Source organism: Narcine bancroftii, chromosome 13, assembly GCF_036971445.1.
Source record: "Narcine bancroftii isolate sNarBan1 chromosome 13, sNarBan1.hap1, whole genome shotgun sequence".
Taxonomy (NCBI): Eukaryota; Metazoa; Chordata; class Chondrichthyes; order Torpediniformes; family Narcinidae; genus Narcine; species Narcine bancroftii.
In genome coordinates, this window is record NC_091481.1 from 64,084,345 (window position 1) to 64,104,768 (window position 20,424).

The following is a 20,424-nucleotide window of genomic DNA, read 5'->3' on the forward strand; positions in this document are numbered from 1 at the left end:
TCTCAAAATCCCCACACTTTCCTCCGAGACTGCCCATGTAGCGGCAAATTTCGTTAGTTGTGCCATTACAGGCCTGCAGTCTAATGCCTCCAGTGTCTGTCTCCTTCAGTGTTTCAGAAACAATTTGCCGATTTGGAAAACAAATCATATTTTTTCTTTCTCTCAAGGACTTCTGTCGGTGTCTTGGGTTCAAATTCAAACACATCACAGACCCAGTGTTTTTATGACACGGAAACTGGATTGAATTAACGCTCCCCTCCAGTTTAAGTTCCAAATGGAATATTGTAGAGGATGGAGAACCAATGCAATGATTAATGTAAAGGAAGCTATTCACTGGACATACTATAAATAACTTAAAATAAAGCACCTTGTAGCCATTTTTTAAGTTTCAAAAATATACTTTATTTTCAAAGCGTGCGACACAGTTAGCGCGACTCTGTTACAGCACCAGCGACCCGGGCTCGAACTGGCATCACCCGCAAGGTGTTTGTACGTTCTCCCCGTGTCTGCATGGGTTTCCTCCAGGGGGTAGGAAATAAGATGCAATCAGTACATAGCTAATTGCGCCACACAAGCCATCAGTGCAGTGTTTTAAATTTAAATTTAGACATACAGCACAGTAACGGACCATTTCAGCCCATGAGCCCATGCCGCCCAATTAGCCTACAAGCCACAGTACGTTTCAAATGGTGGGAGGAAACAAGAACACCCAGAGGAAGCCCACGCAGTCACAGGGAGAACGTACAAATTCCTTACAGGCAGCGCGGGATTCAAACCCTTGTCCCGGTCGCTGGCGCTGTAATGGCGTTCCTCTAACCGCTACACCAACCAGACCACCCAGTCAAGGTTCCTTTATTGTTTCATAATAAAACAGGTGTAATAGTGACTGGTTTTAGTCTGTTATAGGCAGACAGATTCGCCATCTGCAGAAATTGCCGGGCGTGCCTCTTACGGTCAGAGAAACAGAAATGCAGCAACCAGTTGTGCACAGTAAATTCGCACACATTAATGTGGTAATGACTGGAATGATAGAGTGCTAGTAATAATCTTGACCATTAGAGGGCGTCAAAGATGAGTTGTTGCAGCTAGGAGGAGATTCAAAATGGATGCCTCCACAAGTTGTGAGCACTGTAGTTAATATCATTATTATAAAAGAACCCAAGTTTCTTTATATCAACAAAAGAAGCATTGCAGGTGCACAGTAAACTCAAATTCATTAATATGGTAATGACTAGATAAATGTGTTGATTAATATTGGCTGGAGCACGAGGGAGAGCTTTCATCAGATCTTTCGTCGCTCGTCCATCGTCGTCGATCCAGACCTTGACACCATTAGTCCACTTTGAAACTGAATGCGGGAAATGGCACTGTATATGTGTGAAAAGGAAAAAGTGTGTACCATGGTTAATGTGATTTATGGTGTGAAAAATAAAAAATTTAAAAAAAAAGAAACTGAATGCGGTCTGTCCAAAGATGACCGGTCGAGCCAGTTCGGGCACAGAATGTCCTGGCGCGTGTTTTGGGAAGACGGACGTGGCTCTGTAGTTGTTGCGCTGATGGCTCGGGGCTCGCGCTTATGTGGTGTTTCAACAGTACGCCTTGCTCCGTCAGCTTGGCAGCCTGTGTGGATAGGGCTGCGCCAGGTAGGGAGGTTTTGTGTCACCACTTTCCAGGTGGTCGTGGACCACGTCAAGTAACTTTGGGGAAGCCTTTGTAATGTTTAATATGGATAAATGTGAGGTTATCCACTTTGGTGGCAAGAACAGGAAGGCAGATTACTACCTGAACGGGGGCAAGTTAGGAAAAGGGGAAGCACAACGGGATCTCGGTGTCCTTGTTCATCATTCACTGAAAGTACACATGCAGTGAAGAAAGCTAATGGCATGTGGGCCTTCATAACAAGAGGAGTTGAGTACTGGAACAAAGAGGTCCTTCTGCAGATGTACAGGGCCCTGGTGAGACCACACCTGGAATACTGTGTGCAGTTTTGGTCTCCAAGTTTGAGGGAGAACATTCTTGCTATCGAGGGAGTGCAGCATAGGGTTCATGAGGTTGGTTCCCGGGATGGAGGGACTGTCATATGTTGAAAGGTTGGAGCGACTGGGCTTGTAGATACTGAAATTTAGGGGATCTGATTGAAACATATATCAAGGGATTGGACATGTTGGAGGCAGGAAATGTGTTCACGATGTTGGGGGGGCCCAAAACCAGAGGTCACAGTTTAAGAATAAGGAGTCGGCCATTTAGACCAGAGTTGAGGAAAAAGCTTTTTCACCCAGAGAGTTGTAGATCTGAGGAACACAGTGGAGGGCAATTCTCTCGATGTTTTCGAGAAAGAGCTCTTAAAAATAGTGGAGTCAAGAGATATGGGGGTATTGGCTCCTGCACTTATCGTTTCTTCTGCCCTTCCATGCGAGTGTCTACCAGCGGAGATTCGCTCCAGAATAAGCTGCTTTGGTTATGTGTTCGCCCAGCAAACTGATGACATGACTGGGTCTCTGCTCTCGTCAGCAGTGTGTGGTCATCTCTTACCCACTCTCTGGAGCCGGGTCCAATCCCGTAACCCACTGAGAAGCCAGTGGTTAAAGTGGGGCCCAGGCCAGGATGCCATGAGAAAGCTTCTGGGATCTTTGTGCTCCACAGGAAGCCCCGGTAAACGAGTAGCCTGGGGAGAGGAGAAACCAGGACCAGGTTTAAATGGTCAGGGAAGTCAAGGGGACACAACCCAGTCCTCACTGAGGACTCAGCAGTGGAGAGGGTCAAGAACAAATTCCTGAACGTCAACATCTCCTGGAGCCTCCAGGTCGATGGGATCACAAAGAAGGCTCGGCAGCGGCTAGACTTTGTGAGGCGCTTGAGGAGATTCAGGATGTCACCGAAGACTCAAAAACTTCTACAGGTGGACCCTGGAGAGCATTCTGGCCGGTGGCATCACTGTCTGGTACGGAGGCGCCAACTCTCAGGATAAGAATAAACTCCAGAGGGTTGTTAACTCGGCCTGCGACATCACGGGCACCAGACTTCCCCACCCCCATCGAGGACATCGATGAGGCGGTGTCTTAAAAAAGCAGCCTCTATTCTCAAAAACCCCCCAACCCACCAGGCTGTGCCCTCTTCACTCTGCTCCCATTGGGGAAAAGAACAGGAGCCTAAAGACGAGCACTCAGCGGCACAAGGACAGTTTCTTCCCCTCTGCCATCAGATTCATGAATAATCAATGAACCACAGACACTGCCTGACTTTTCATGCTCTGTTATTTTTATTTTCTTATGGTAATGCTGTGAGATGGTTATAATAGGAACGTTTACACTACAACGCCGAATTTCATGACTTGTTCATAACAATAGATTCTGATTGTAAAATGCCAGTTTCCCCAGTGGAATCACAGAGGACAGGACCTGTGAATTCAGGGAGTCCCTTCCCTCTGGCAAATCAACTGTTCGAAAGTACCCTGAGCACCATTTTTATGCAGATCCATCAGGAGCTGGAATCCTGGAGTGGTTTTAGTGTCTGAATGCTATAAATTATAAACTAACTCTTTATTAAATAATGAATAGACTTTCAAATATTGCGTTGCCTCTGGTTGAATCCACCCTGCTCCCCCCCACCCCCCCCACCCCACCCCCAGCTCTCTCATCCTTTGCCTTGAGTATCTTAGGCCTGTGCGTGTTCAGGAGAGACTGCTGTCACAGAACGAGGGCAAGGATGTCAGTCACACAACATAGCCCAATGCTCCAGAAACACAGCCAGACCGACCTCGTAAGCAGGCTGAAGAGCCGGAAAGTCCTTGGTGTCGGAGTGAATGACGCTGATGGAGATTTCCCCCGGTCTAAGGTAATGATGTCCTCGTTCAGGACAAGTAGGATTAATCTTTGGGCCCACTTGCCTGCGTTAGCCTGAAAGGCCTTTCTCCCACTCTGAGGAATTACTCCGGGCAGTTCGGACTCTCTTCCCTCCCTGATCTGCACCGGGGGCTCCTTTCAAAGGAGCCATATTCCTCTCCCCCTCCTCTCATCCTATCCTGGCACACATTGAGCTGTCAGTTCCCCCCCACCCCCCATCAGTCATTGCTGGTAAGGTGCAGTCCCATCCCCCCCCCCCCCGACTCCACTCCCCAGCTGTGAACTTCCCACCGACTCCCCACCTCCCTGCCTGATCCCACAGCTCACCCGCACACCAGGGCAAGTTACAGTCACCAGTTAACCTTCTGACTTGCACAGCATTGGGATAAGGGCAGGTCATGGCGAGTACACGCAAAACTCCACACGGGTAGTCAGAGCCGCAGGTCAGAACTGAACTTGAGTCACCAGTGCTCTACAAACCATGTCACTCTGTATATTTTGGGTGGCGGGGTGTGGGGAGTCCACACTTTAAATTGTAAATTTAGACATACAGCACAGAGAGAGTCCCTGTCATCCAATTACACCCAATTGACCTACAACCCATGTACATTCTGAAGGGTAGGATGAAACCGGAGACACAGGGAAAACATACAAACTTCTTACAGACAGCGTGGGATTTGAACCCCGGGTATCTGGCCGTGCCTCCCGTTCCTGTAGATGAAACAGTGGTTCCTGGATGGTCATTTTGTTTGAATGCCCCAACTTTTCCAACCAGCAGAAATCTCTCCTGGTCAACAGCTTCCAAGAGCGTTGGGGGCCAATCTTTAAGCCCTGCTGATGTAGGATTAATCTCTTCCCCCTTTCTCCCAATTTATCCCTCATCTTTCAAACTTAAAACCCAGCACCTTTCATACTCCAGAGGAAACAAGCCCAATTAATATTTTTTTTCCTCTCAGTCTGAGTTGTGGTGAATGTCACGTTGTTAAGTTGTACTTTCTACCTTGATTTTCGAAGGTGTGGTGCCAACGCTGTTCGGAGCTCAGCAGATGTGGTTTAATCTGGTCTCATTCATAACTTCCTCCTCTCGCCCTCTCACTGCCATCTCTGATGTTCCATCAGCTGTTCTAAGCGTGTTTTGGCAAGCAACTAGCAAAGAATTGATCTAACAAGCTCCTCTCGTAAAATCTGGTGTTACGCTGGAATAACACATGCAGTATAATAGGCAAATGATGGATGTTAGACGAGGGGAAGTTGTTCCTGTAAAAGGTGCGTGTGGGAATAGGAGCAGGAGTCAGCGATCCGGCCTGTTGAGCCTGCTCTGTCGTTCAATGAGATCATGGCTGAGCTGACGATGGGCTCATCTCCACCGACCTGCCTTTTCACCATATCCCTTAATTCCCCAACTATGTAGAAATCTCTCCAACCTGGTCTTAAATACATTTACTGAGGTCACCTCCATTGCTTCAATGGGCAGCGAATTCCATAGATTCACCCCCCTCTGGGAAAAGCAGTTCCTTTCTCATCTCCGTTCTAAATCTACTCACCTGAATCCTGAGGCTATGTCCCCTAGTTCTGGTCTCCACCACGAATAGGAACTTACCTACCTCAATCTTATCTCTGCTTTCATAATTTTACAGGTACAGTTCCAGACGACCCAATCTCTCCTCATAGGCCAAGCCCCTCATCCCTGGAATCAGCCTGGTGAACCTCCTCTGCACCACCTCCAAAGCCAGTCCATCTGTCCTCAAACAAGGAGACCAGAACTGCATGCAGTTCTCCAGATGAGGCCTCAACCGGACCTCGTACAGTTGCAGCATGACCTCCCTGCTCCTCAATTCAATCCCTCCAGCAATGAAGACCATTCCATTTCTGCAAACCAACCTTTTGTGATTCAAGAACTTTTCTACACAGAGTAGTCAAGATCCACAAATCACGGCTAAAAGAATCTGGGAGCAGCTCTTTCTTGGGAGGACTGTGAAGGAGTACGGGCTCGTCTGTGGGACAAGAGGAGGGGGAAAGGGTCTGCTTCAGAGACAACATAAACTCAGTGGGCTGAATCTCCTCCTGAGTCAACGATATAAAATGCTCAACAGGTCAAGCAGCATCTGTTAACATTTCAGGGCAATGACCTTTCAAGATTCAAGATCCCTTTTGTATCACGTAATAATACATTAAATTTAATATTAAGGCAAACAAAGAGGCCCCATAACTATTAACTAGTGCCCCTTACAGTAAGAGAGATAGAAGCAAAAGAGAGTCCTTTCAGAGCCACTGGGCATCTGTGGATTTGCCTCCAGCTGCATAAAGCCCGGTTTGATTTATCAGCAAGCCTGAGCTTTAGGTTCAAACCCCCCCCCAACAGTAGGATCAGGAAGCCTTCAGCACCCTTCTGCCCTCAGCCCCCTCTTGAATATTTGGTTCCTGCGAGCCAGTCTCCAGCAGGAGACTGTTCTTCGACTGCAAGACGCCAACGGCCCACAGGCAGCGGTGGGGGGAAGGGGGGTATCCTTTAGCTACCGAACCCCTCACTGGTTCGCTGCTGTGGTCACCTTCCCTGTAGGGTCATCTCCTATGCCTCTCCTTCTCGACAGGGGGTCTGCTGGTCCCCAGAGTCTGCAACCCTTCCTGCCACGCTGCCCAGCCTGGGCGCCGCCATCTTAGTCACAGTTCATCAGAACTGGGAGAAATTTATTCTTAATGGGCTGGCAGTTAGCGCAATGCCTTTACAACGCCAGTGAATGGGACCAGGGTTCGAATACCGTGCTGTCTGTAAGGAGTTTGTACATACTCCCGGGTCTGTGTGAGTTTTCCCTGGGGGCTCTGGTTTCCTCCCACCGTTCAAAACATGCCGGACTGTAGGTTAATGGGGTGTATCTGGGTGGCACGGGTTCGTGAGCTAAAAAGGCCTGTTACCCATGCTGTATGTCTAAATTAAATTATAAACATTAAAATTTTTTAAAAATATATTTAAAAAATAGCCTTAAGGGTCACAGGAAAGAGGGAGGAGATGAGGTTTGAACACAGCAGAAGTTAAATGGTGAGAGTTAGGGCAGCACAGTTGGTTTAGCAGTTAGCGCAACACTGTTACAGCACAGCAAATGGGATGAGGGATCGAATCCCACGCTGTCTGTAAGGAGTTTGCACATTCTCCCTGTGGGTTTCCTCGGCAGGGGTGGGGGGAGGCTCCCATCATTCAAAAAAACCGGGGGTTGCAGATTAATTGGGTACAATTGAGCGGCAAGGACTCGTGGGCTGAAAGGGCCTGCTGTATGCATGCCTACATTTAAAAAAAATTTAAAAAGGTACTAATATTAATATTCTTTTTTGCTTTTGGCACAGATCAGCCAGATGTTGGGGAATGAATTCAAGTTTTCTTTCCATGAGCCATTTGGTCTCAGGTAATGAACTCCAGTTGACCAAATTCCCCAGAAGTGAGACCTCTTGTCCTTATCTGCCTTCAACAGCAGGGCATTCATTCCCTCAATATTATTTTATTTTACATACAAACTTTATTTAAAACTACAACTACAGTATTACAAGACACAGCATTACAAGACACAAAATTACAAGACAACATTACAAGACACAAAATACACGCTGAGCTACAACTAAAAACCACCATTAGCTTGTGGCAATAAACCACGAGAAACAGGAATCACGACCGCTTCTCTATTATTCTCTATTTCTTATCAACTGCACACACATACGGTTGGGGGGCCCACCTTCCTGGAACTCGGCCACCGTCACCCCCCCTCAGACACCGGGTGCTCCGACTCCAATGACACACGGGCTCGGTCGTAAACCTGGAAGAGGGACAGTCAGTGTCAGCTCGCCCCACACCCTTGACTGCCTGCCTCCTCGCCATGCCCAACAGCAATCCCACAAGGAGATCCTCTGGATGCCCGGGCCACTGTGGATCCGAAGCATGGGGTGCAGCCAGAACCTGAGGAGCAGCCCCTTCAGGACGGTGAAGACAGGCTGCAACATCACACACACTCCACACGCATTCCCTCATTACTGCACCATGACATTGTTAGGCCGACTGCTTGGATGGACAGTCTATTCCAATGGTTCTCAACCTTGTTCTTTCCACTCACATACCTGTACCACTTTAAGTATTCCCTATGCCATTGGTGTTCTGTGATCAGTAAGGGATTGCTTAAGGTGGGATGTGGGTGGAAAGAAAAAAGTTTGAAAACCACTGTTTTAATCGTCCCTAATTGACTCGTTATGTGCACGGTTTCACAACTCCAAAGGAAATGGGCCAATGACAATTTTTCTCAAGCAAAATATTTCAGTAACAATTGGGTCCAGAGCAGCGATTCTCAACCTTTCCTTCCCACCCACATCCCACCTTAAGCAATCCCTTACTAATCACAGAGCCCCGATGCAAAGGGATTACTTAAAGTGGGATGTGAGTGGAAAGAAAAAGTTGAGAACCTCTGATCTATTCAGTTAGAGATCCCACTGTTTTCACATGGATAGAGGTTCCATCCAGTTGGAGAGAACCTCTCCATCTTCACCCAAATAGTAGCTCCACTCATTTCCACATGCAACCCTTTCCTCTGTTATGCTAAAGGAAGCTCCATTCCATCGCACAGCGAGTGATGTTACCAGGACCAAATACTGTTTGACCAGACAATCTAACCATGTTACAATGCTTCTCATTTCAGGTACTGGCAACTTGCCTCTGCCATCACATTCTCTGCTGTTGGAATTCTGGTCAGTTCAAACACTTTGACTCAAATCTTTTTTTTCCAAGAAATGGAGGGAGTTGCAAAGATGAGGAGATGTGTAGGGGACCAGAGAGGTTACAGAGACAGGAAGGGGTGGAGGGGGTTACAGAGACAGGGAGGGGTGGAGGGGATTACAGAGACAGGGAGGGGTGGAGGGGATTACAGAGACAGGGAGAGGTGGAGGGGAGTTACATAAACAGGGATAGGTGCAGGAAACCAGAGAGGGGGGTTTCAGAGACAGAGAGGGATGTAAGGGACCGGAGGGGTTACAGAGGAGTTAAGGGGAGTTACATAGACAGGTACAGATGCAGGAGACTAGAGGATGTTGCAGAGACAGGGAGGGGTGCAGGGGGCCAGAGAGGTTTACAGAGACAGCGAAGGGTGCAGGGGACTGGAGGGGGGGGTTACAGAGACAGGGAGAGGTTGAGGTGGTTTCAGAGACAGGGAGGAGTGTAGGGGGCCAGAAGGAGTTACAGAGACAGGAAGGGGTGGAGGGGACCAGATGGAGTTACATTACTACATTCATCATATAAATAATATTTTAAAATTTCCGAATCTCATATGATTGTCCAAATCTCATCCCCCCAAAAAATGCTAACATTAAAATAAAGCAAAAGCAAATGTCCAATAAAGAAGGGGAGTTTGAGCTGCCTTCTTCAGGAATATTCACTTAACTTTATTATTTAAACCTTTTAGGGGAAGTTAATTATATCCTTAAGCCAGTATGATTCAAATAATGTTGCCATATTTTAACAAACGCCTCGTATTTCTTTCGAAGATTATGTGATCTTCTCCGGGGGTGGGGGGGGGGGGGGGGGGGGGACACAACTTTGCATGTCCATATCCCAGTGAGGAATAAGTGAGGAGGGGAGTCAGACTTCCATGTCACAGCAATGCATCTCCTGGCCAGTCCTGATGAACTGGATTTGACATTTTGGTTGTTTGTGCCAATAACCATGAGATTGCTCAATAAATACAGCCCTGGTTCCCGTGGAAAATCCACCTATTGGTTTTTGTCAAAATTTCTCCCAAGTACCTTGACACAAACCTTTGTTTGATTGCCCAATTGGTCACTGGACCAGTAGTTTTATATCTTTCAAAGCAGCACAGAATGTAAATGGAATGCACTTACATTCTGAAAACATGTTTACTATAAGGATTGGATCTTTGGGGTATTTTATTCTCTCCATATTCAAGATTCTTTGATTGTCCTGTACAGAAAATATATGATATGTCCTTTCGTCTACCAAAGATCGCTATCAGCAGAAATTGCCTAACGCCCCTTACAGTCAGAGAAAGAGAAGCAAAAGAGAGCCCCCCCCTGTCTCCGCCCAAGAGTCACCGAGTGTCCGTGGATTTGCCGCCAGCCCTCCCGCCTCCAGCACAATCAGCCCCCCCTCAGCACTCTGTCGCATCCCGGTTCGGGTATCTGGTACCCCCCCCCCCCCCACCCCACTTCAGCCAGTCTCGAGCCCATCTCCAGCGATCTGCAGCCTGGCAGGAGCCCCTTGACCTCAGACACCAGCAGGCCCCGCAGCCCGCGTGCATTCCTCGCCTCGAGTCGCCAGCAGCCCCGCCGCCTGCACGTTCTTCAGCCTCAAAGCCCCTCGCTGGTCCGCTGCGGTGTTCACTGTCCCAGCGGGGTTGCCTCCTCATCTTCTCCTTGATATCTTGCAGAAACTTGACCGGGGAGGCTGCTTGGTGGAGGGGGGGTGGTGGGGGTTGGTGAGGTCTAATTGGATCTGACAGCCTTCTTAGTATTAAAGTTTGAGGGCTAATAATTTAGACTCACTTCTGTCTGCACTGATTTGACGATGTTTATCCACATGTTCACCTCTCTCGAGAGCAGTGGTTCTCAATCCTCTACTAACCACAAAGCACCTATGGCATAGGGTATGTGAGTGGAAAAACCAATGGGCTAGATCTTTAATTAAATGGCTGCCCACAAATTGTATGGTGAAATCAGTAGGTGAGTTATGGATCAGTAGGTGAATTATGATAATGTAGTCTCTGAGTCATATCCGTCCATGGCAAATGTGGCATTGGTCAAGTCAGTGCAAACCACACAGACACACAACCAGACAAAATACATATACAGGCAAACAATACATATGCAGGACAAATATTTATATGTACAAATAAATATTGTTTCATTACTATTTTATGACTATGAGAGTCTCGGGTGGTCAGTGTGAGCAGTTCCTTTGGTCATTCGCCGTTCTCACTGCCTGTGGGAAGAAGCTGTTCCTCAGCCTGGGGGTGCTGGCTCTGATCCTCCTTCCCCGGCGGGAGCAGCTGAAAGATGCCATGTGTGGGGTGGTAGGAGTCCTCAATGCTTTTGTGTGGCCCTCTTCAGCCAACCATCCCGGTAGATCATGTCGATGGGGAGGAGGGAGACAGACCCCAGTGATCCTCTCTGCCACTCTTATGGTCCTGTGGATTGACGTCAGATCCATTTCTCTGTGGCAACCGTACCGCCCTGCGATGCAGATTTAAATTCAGTTCATAACTTAAATCCTGAAATCAAAATGTTATCAGTAAAACTGACCAGATATTTATTTAAAACCATAAGACATAGCTGCTGATCGAGTCTGTCCCACCATTCAATCATAACATCACAGGCACCAGACCACTCCATCGAGGACTTCTACATGAAGTGATGTCTTATAAAAGCAGCCTCTATCCTCAAAGACCCCACACCCAGTCCAGGCCCTCTTACTGTGCTACCATCGGGGAAAAGATACAGGAACCTAAAGACAAGCACTCATCGGCAAAGGGACAGCATCTTCCCCTCCGCCATCAGATTCCTGAATAATCAATGAACCAAAGACATGGCCTTACATTTCGTGCACTTCTTTATAGATATAGGAAAATGGTTCTAATATGAATGTTTGCAATATGATTCTGCCACAAAACACCAAATTTCATGTTAATAAATTCCGACTCTGAATATGTTGCCATTCAGAAATTCCCAGGTCCTGTTAATGAATTAACAGCAATGTTCCCTTCAATATCTAACTGTTGACATATGGTTTCCAAATCCATCTTCTGTATTATGTACCTCCTAGACGTGATGATATTGTGGCCTGAGATTCTGTGGTCCTTGTATCGGGGATGGTAAGTGGGTGAAATTGTCCTTGTATCGGGGATGGTAAGTAGGTGAAATTGTCCTTGTATCGGGGATGGTAAGTGGTGTGACAAGCTTTCCCTTTACTGCAAGAATGGTAGTAGAGGTATTTTGAAAGTGAAAGCTTTCCTCTAGGTGGACAGTGCAAAGTTTAACCCATCCTCTCCCTCCTGATCTAGGCCCTGGTATTTCCCAGAATGCTTCATGGCTGGCTGTTCCAGGAAGACCACAAGAGGTCCTGCCTTGTGGCTCTGAGATACCACGGTGGCGCGTTACTCAGTAAGTTGATCTTCGCATCAACTACTACCACCGCCCCCCCCCCCCCCCCGCCACCATTCCAGTTGCTTTGGACACACGCAGGTCAGGACCCCATATACTCGTGTAACAGTCAATCCTGTGTAAAAGTCGACCCCCCTCTTTTTGGCCCAAAATTAGCGTATTTTCCATATATTGAATGTTGAAGTCAACCCCCCCCCCCTCTAATTTTGGGGAAATTCCGAGCTCCTGATGCCCCGACTGCGATCTCTTGCCTCATCCGCCCACCTATCCAAGCCTCCGATTCCCCGGATCGTGGACTTATGACCCAGTCCCGGCCATCCGAGCTCCCGATGCCCCGACTGCGATTCCTCACCTCGTCCGCCCACCTATCTGAGCCTCCAATTCCCCCGATCGTAGACTTATGACCCGGTCCCGGCCATCCGAGCTCCCGATTCCCCCACTGCGATCCTTCGCCTCGTCCACCCACCTATTCGAGCCCTCCCCGATTCCCCCGATTGCGGTCTTTCCGCCCAGTCCTGCCCATCCAAGCTTCCGGTCAAAAGCTGTGTCCGTGTAAAGATCAACCCCTACCTCCCAAATTCGAGGTGAAAAATTGGAACCCAAAACTCAACTATTGTACGCATACATATATTGCACACTGGGTCAAAGGGCTTGGTGTTAAGGGGAGAAGGAAAAAGCGAAGATTTGGGTGGGCAGTTTCAAGTCAGCGGGGCAGGAAGGGTTAAACAGTGGTTGATGCACTCTGGGACTATCCATTCAGATGCTGTAGATAGACCAACAAGTGGCTTCCATATCTACCCACCCTGCTCTCATTGTGTACCCTTCTGCCCACTAATGCCAACTCTATACATGCAGATGGTATTTACTACTTTAGATAGATTGTTTTTTAAAGCATACATGTTTCTTTGTGTGATCCAACTCCTCCCAAGGTGTTTCTCTCATCCTTTGGAACGCCTTGTACACAGTGGAGAAGGCAATCATTCAGTGGACACTCCTGCTGGAGACCTGCTACTTCATGGTGGAGTTTCTAGGTTGGTACATCAGAGTTTGTTGTAGCCATGAGCACAGGCTCAGATTTGTGGTCAGAGAACATGCATGACATCATGTACAGCTCAGAGAGCGATAGGTTCTTGATGAGTCAGGGGATTGAAGTCTATGGGGGTGGTGGGGGGGGGGGGCCGTGCAGTGGGGCTGAGAGGGGAAATGGATCAGCTCATGATTGAATGGCAGGGCAGAATTGATGATCTTCTGGAGATTCCTTTTCTGCTGGCCTGGCTTTGGGTTCTGCACGGTAAACACAATTTGAAGTGATGAGGTGCCGGAGCAGCCCTGTAGCAGCCCCATGATGTTCCGGAGTGGGACTCCGGAGAGCTCCAGCTGCACAGCAGCCCTGGGCTAATCTATCAAACTTTGCCTCAAATACACCCAATGACTTCTTCATTGGAAAAGACACTGAAAACCATCCAGAAATGGTGGAGAGCAACAGGTTGAGAGTAAATGATGAGCTTAAAGAAATCAGTATTGGAGAAAAATAACGGACCGATAAATAGTCAGGGCCTGATGCTCTCTAGAAGGTGACAAAAAAGAGAACAGACCCACTTGCTCTCATCCTCCAAAATTTCATAGATCAGAGTACAGTTTTCACAGATTAAAAAGAAGCAAATCTAATCCCTCTGTATAAGGAGAGAAATTAGCAAAGATTGATGAAAGGAAAATTATGTTTGACCAATCTTGGAATTTTATGTCATGCATTTTGATTTTCAGAAGGCCTTTGATAAAATGTTTTTACAAAATGAGATTGAGAGTCACATTCTGGTGTGGATCGGGAATTCGTTATGGAGACATAGAGAGATGCAATTCCGAAGCAGGCCATTCAGTTCATCATGCTGGGTTGACCACTGAATTTACACTGATCTTACATTAATCCCAAAAATCCAATCAACTCTCCCCCTCGCCCACACACTGGGGGCAATTTTATTGAGGCCATTTCATCCATGAAATGCTCGTCTTTGGGATGCAAGAGAAACTGGAGCTGTTGGGGGAACCCAACAGGGAGAACATGCAAACTCCACACAGAAAGCAATGGAGGTTGCGATGGAAGCTGGACTTGAAAGTTCTCATGCCCTGTTTAAATGCAAGATGTACAATAGTCATCCAATAGTCTCATCCGGGGGGACATTTGCAGGAATTTAAATTAGTCAGGTTTGGGAAGGTCATTCACCTGTCCTCAGGGTAACAGAATGGACACATCCATAATCATGACCTTCATGAGTTGTTGGCACAATTATTTTGTCTTGGCTCTATCCTTTCAGCTGCACCCTAAAGCCTCAACATCTGCCCCCCCCCCAATTGTCCAGACTTTCTTAATGCAAGGTAAGTGGCCTTCATCATGAGAAGGAATCAATATCCTTGAGGGCCATGCTTGCATTAGAAGTCTAATTCAAGGCCCATGTGTTTGAGGGTCAGGATCTTTAACATGCGACCCTTTCTGTTCACTTACAGTGGCACTGGCTGTAAGAGTGGATCACGGCATCAGTTCCCAGGATACAACGGTCGTCCTCTCAGTCTATGGAATATTCGGGATCCTTTCACTCTTCTACTATGTACAAGTCGGACGCAAGCCCAAGAAGATCTAGTGGCCTCAGCAAAAATGAGGCACCTCACCCATTGCAAATCTAAACCAAGAGGTCTAACCACTCCCTCAGATGTCATTGACGGCAGTTCCTACTGGGGCAGAGATTGGGGTGCTCATGTTTGGACACAGGGTAAAGGTCAATCCCAACCTCAGCTGGGTCTGCAGATGCCCGTTCATTTTGTCACTGATCTTCCAAAGCCCAGAATAGTTGGGACCTCAGAGTCCTCTTCTCGTTGCATTCGTACCAGTGACTTGGTGAGAACTTCCGGGATCCAGGAACCAGCAGGGGTTGAGTCCAGAGAAGGGGAATGTAGGAGGAGAGGGGAACCTGTGGGGGGGGAGGGGGGAAAGAGGGAAGAAAGAGAATGAGGGAGAGAAGATGGGGGTGGTTTATAAGGAGGGAAGGGAGAGAGAGGAACAAGAAAGAGAGGGGAGACTGATAGGGATGGGGAGTGGAAATTGAGGAGGGGGAGAGGGAAACAACTGAAGGAGCTCGGATTCCATCGGTAGCCAACTGCAGTTCACCAGTCAACCTGGGAACCCATTGAAACGAGAGTGACTCACTAATCCATTTATTGAAAATTAACTGATGTCTCAAGAATTGGAACCTATCTCCTGACTCCACCTGGTTTGTGGGAGTGGGCAACACTTTACTTTGGACTATCGAGAAGTTAGGGGTAGAAGTTAGGAGAGGAATAACCAAATTATCCGATGCAGCCTGAATATATAACCCCTCGCCCCAGGACTGGGATCGGACCCTCCCTCCAAGGGTGCAACATAGGTCAGCCTGTTCCCCGCACAGTGCAGCCACGCTTGTCGAGAGAATATGGTTCACAGTTTAAATTACACATGACGTTTCATGAAATTATTAGCATGTTCCAAACCATTGCTCACAGTCTGTCGGGACATCTGTTCCATATCAGAATCTAATCCAATAAACTTTGATCTGCAGGAGAGTGACTTATTAAATAAATTTATGGATACAATCACAAGCAGTGCCCCTCACCATCGTGACAACCACCCCTCCTGTTCTCCATGGCTTCAAACAAAGGCTATTTGGCCCTAGCTCTGAGGAATTCTATCAGTCCCATGACCTAAGGATTAGGAGCAGGAGTCGGCCATTTGGCCATTCAATGAGATCATGACTGATCTGATGAGAGGCTCGTCTCCACCTCCCTGCCTTTTCCCACATCCCCTAATTCCCCTATCCAACCTTGCCTGGGTGCTGGGTGCCTGAGGCCCTCTGAAAAACACCCTGGCGACATCCCAATGACATGTGGAAACTGCAATTCACCAGTGGGAGACGGACTCTGATGTGGGGAGGCTATATGCAGGAGCTGAGAATGGATGGGGTAAAGTATTTGAGGTTTATACATCACAGCCACCCTTAAACATCCGCCTCAAACAATGTGGAGGTGTTGCATTGCTCCCACACACTCAGGCATGCAGCTCATGTACGTATAATAGTGAATGTCAAATGATCTACAGTAAAGATAGACCATTGTATAGGCTCCATAGCTCAAGGGTTAGGGCACTGGTTCTGTAAACCAGGAGGTGCGAGTTCAAATCTCGCTGGGCTGTCTATAGAACTGTACTACTGGGGAGACGCAGTAACCGTAGTAGTTAGTGCAATGCTGTTACAGCGTTAGTAGCCGAGTTTCAAATCCAGCGCTGTCTTTAAGAGGTTTGTACGTTCTCGCCATGTTTGTGTGGGGGGGGGGGGGCTCCAGTTTCCTCCCACCAGGTTGTAGGTCAATTGGGTTTAATCGGGCGGCATGGGCCCGTGGGCGGTGCGGGTCGTTGAGGATAGAGACTGCTTTCTTAAGACACCGCCTCTTGTAGATGTCCTAGATGGAGTGATTTCTGGTTGCCGTGAAGTCACAGGCTGAGTTAACAACCCTCCGGAGATGTTGTCCTGAGAGTTGGCACCTCCATACCAGACAGTGATGCAACCAGCCAGCATGCTCTCCATGGTACACCTGTAGAAATAGGCTATTCAGCCCATTGAGTCTGCCCCGCCAGTCAATTATGTAGATCCATTATCCCACTCAGCCTTCTCCCCATACATTTGATGTCCTGTCTAATTAATAACCTATCAATTTCAGTCTTAAATACACCCAATGACCTGGCCTCCATAACTAGTTGCTGTGGCAACAAATTCCATAGATTTTAAGTGTAAATGGAAGGTCAGCATGCATTCGATGGGCCAAAGGACCAGTTTCCATGGTGTGTGTGTGAAAATTAATTAAATGTACAAAAACATATAAAACTGGGGAGATGAAAGAGATCTCATACTGGCCGCTGAGTAATACAGTATTAGGTGGAAGCCAGTTGAGGGGTCATTTTTTCACTCAGAGGTGAGTGGAGATCGACTCCTACCCCACCCCCCACCCCATTATGAAACCCACAGGGATATAGACCACGTCAGAAGGTGGGATCAGGCCTTTTTCCACCCAGAACAGACAAAAAGGGCTGAATGGTATCGCTCCATGGTATGGGGTTGTATGAATGCACCCAATCCTTCCTGAACGGCAGAACGGGGGCTGAAGGGTGTTTGAAGGTGATGGCCAGGCCTGTCGGACTGATTCAGGGCCGCATGCAGACAGCAGTGAGCAGGCGACAGGAGGCAGCGTTCCTCCAATCGCATTACCGTCTGAAATCCATAACCTGCGGCATCACCCTCAGTTCAGCAATTAGTGCTTGTTCCCTCTGCCCCACTGCTCTGATCTGCTCTGACAGTTCCTGGCCTCTCCAGCCGGCAGTCAGACGTGGAGAGAGGAAGGGACGAGGCAGGAAGTCTGGGAACAGAGTCCGTCTCCTGGAGCTGTGACCGTGTGGCCACATACCAACAGCAACATCATAAACAACCCCCATCACCCTGGTCTTCAAGGAGAAGGAACAGAAATCTGCAGTTCAACACCTCTTGGTTCAAGAACAATTTTCATCCAAAATCTCTCATGCTCTTCTTGAAATCTCCTCAAACTACCCCAACCAAACTTCAACCACTCCGAGACCACCGAAGATCTGTCTGCACTATGGAAACATCAGTTGTTTTCTTGCATTAACTGCAATTGTGAATATTTATTTATCGACGGGTCCCAAGAGCAGCGACACTGAACGCAGGTTCATTAAACAGTGATTTTTATTTCCACGTGTAGGGAAGTCGCAAATGGGGTAAAAGACGCACGTGCACACGCATGCGCACACACAAACACATGAACATAGCATGCGCACACACATGCGCATACGCACATGCACCCACACAAAGGCACACACATAAGCACCCACATGCGCGCGCGCACTCACACACACATGCACACACAAACACATGCACAGATACACATATAGCACGCGCACACACACATGCACACACAAACTTGCGCGCGCGCACACACACACATAGCACATACATGCACGTGCACTCAAGAACACACATCCACACGTGCACACGTCTGATGGTGGAGGGGTAGCAGCTGTTCCTGAACCTGGTGGTACGGGAAGCATTTATACCTGATGACAGCAGCAAGAATAGAACGTGTGCCGAGTGGTGCAGGTCTCCCATGGCAGCGTTCTCCATTGATGTTCTTGATGGTGGGGAGGGTTTTGCCTGTGATATCCTGGGTTGAGTCTCAAAGGAAGATGATGGGGCACAATGCATGGTCCGGCATGGGTACTGGACGAGAGAGTTTCAACCTGAGCTTATGTTCAGTGCCATTAGGTCGAGGCCCCATCCTCTTGCCCGTCTTGGTGAACAAGTGGCCAATGACTTGCAACTGTCAATCAAGGCCTGACCTTAGTTGCGGAGTGGATTTCCCCATGGATCTGCAGTCGGGTGTGCAGTTACCACATTTGTCTCATCATAACCCCAACAGCTGAGCAGAAGGGAGGTTGTCTTCAATCTCAAGGGATGGTCTGAGAAGGACATCAAGCCTGTTGGAGTGAGCTGTGCGAGTTGTTTCCTCCAAGCGGTTCCCCTTCCATAGTGTGCATGTGTCTGTCTGTCTAATTGTGTGCGTATGTTTGTGCACGTGTGTGTATGGGTATGTGGGTGTGTGTGTGTGGGGGATGTGTAGGTGTGTGTGGGTTCAGTGTGCATGTCTAGGTGTGCATGCATGGAGGTGTGGATGAATGGGTGTACGTGTGTGTGTTTGTGTGTGGGGCGTGTAGGTATGCGTGGGTTCAGTGCACGTGTCTAGGTGTGCATGCATGCAGGTGTGGGTATACGTGTGTGTGTGTGTGTGTGTGTGTGTGTGTGTGTGTGTGTGTGTGTGAGTACATGCTTATGCATGAACTTTCCCTGACCAGACTGCACACTGTGTACTTCTCGACTTTTTCTTCTCCGTCCCTCTGCTCACCCCCTCCATCCCCGACCAAACCCCCTCCCCCTCCAGATGGCTCTGACCTGATATGGGTGTCCCCTGCACAGCCCCCTCCCCATCGCCCACAGTGGGCGTCCCAGCTCCCCTTGCCTCCATCGACTCTCCCACTGAAACGCTGGACCTTTACTTCCCATTTTTTTTATTTTTAACCAACGACCTTTTCACTGGTTCTGAAATGCAGGGCCCAGAGCAGTGACACAAAACATACTCGTCATCCGTTCATTTCCCTCCTGCAGTGGCACTTGTGTTTTAACCCTTTGCAGGCTTAGAAGAATGAAGGGTGAACTGATTTAAAGATCCTGGGTGTATCGACAAAGTTCCACTTGAGAAGGATGGACGTAGTTGCAAGGGACAGGCATTTAAAACTGAGGCAATTAGAATGTTCTTCTCGCTGAGGGTGAAGAGCATCTGGGATTCCCCGAAGCAGGCAGTTGTGGAGGTGGGGACGCTGATGTGGTGATGGGGATCCCTGTCCAAGTCAGTGACAGGGATGTCCCAGTGGCCAACCATTTCAATTCTGTGCCCCCCCCCACCCCCCTCATGCTCACACGTCCGTCCATGGCCTTGTGCACTATCCCACCCATAAATTGGAGGAACAACACTTGATTTTCCGACTAGGCAACCAGATGGCATTAACGTCGTTTTCTCCGGTTTCTGCTAGCCCGCTCCCCGTTCTCTCTTCCCTTTCCCTTTGTCTTCTTTCCCTTAGCTCTCCACCCCCTTACCTCTCTATTTACAGAGCCATTCCCCACCCTCCCCCTTGTTTATTAATGGGCCCTCCCTCCCTTATCCACCTACCACCTCCTGCCTGTGGGACCATGCTCCCCTCCTCACCCCTTGTCCCTTGCCCCCTATTCTGTTTGGACACTGGCCTACATCTTGCTCGTACCTTGATGAAGGGCTCAAGCCCGAAACATTGGTTATGAATCCTTATCTTTGCTGTATAAATGACACTGTTTGACCTGATGAGTTTCTCCAGTGTTTTTACTTCAACCACGTGATCTGCAGACCCTTGTGTTTTACTTCATGGGAATATATTCCAAGAGACCCTTTCAAATTGCCTTGTAAGATGGGGTTAATTGGGCAATTTGCTAGGTTGAAGACCCAGGTACAGGGCTATTTGCAAGGGCTGAACCAGGCAAGCCCGGTCAAAATCCACACGGGTCCCAGACCTACCTTGGAGGTGGTCATGGAACCCAGTGAAACTTATCCTCCTCCACCGATCTGAAAGGGGAAATAGCGCACCTGGTAACTCTGGAACTTAAAACAGAAAGGGGCTCACCACGTCGCTGCAGGTCCAAGATTTCCCCCCTAAATTGCCGATTTAACAGGTAGATTTGGCTGCTGTCTGAAAGGAGCAGGAAGCACACACAAACCGGTCATCACGCCCGGCTGCACACCCCCCTCCGCCCCCCACCACCCAGTC

At 48.4% G+C, this 20,424-nt stretch overlaps 1 protein-coding gene across 1 annotated transcript; it reads left to right on the forward strand.

Moving 5' to 3' along the window:
* Positions 1–2,941: 2,941 nt before the first annotated feature.
* Positions 2,942–14,703, forward strand: LOC138749010 (tumor protein p53-inducible protein 11-like). The gene is made up of 6 exons (XM_069910020.1): positions 2,942–3,834; positions 7,182–7,240; positions 8,516–8,564; positions 11,885–11,984; positions 12,914–13,015; positions 14,487–14,703. The coding sequence occupies exons 1-6, from the start codon at positions 3,550–3,552 to the stop codon at positions 14,618–14,620; spliced, it is 729 nt and encodes a 242-aa protein (XP_069766121.1). The 5' UTR covers positions 2,942–3,549; the 3' UTR covers positions 14,621–14,703.
* The last annotated feature ends 5,721 nt before the right edge of the window (positions 14,704–20,424 follow it).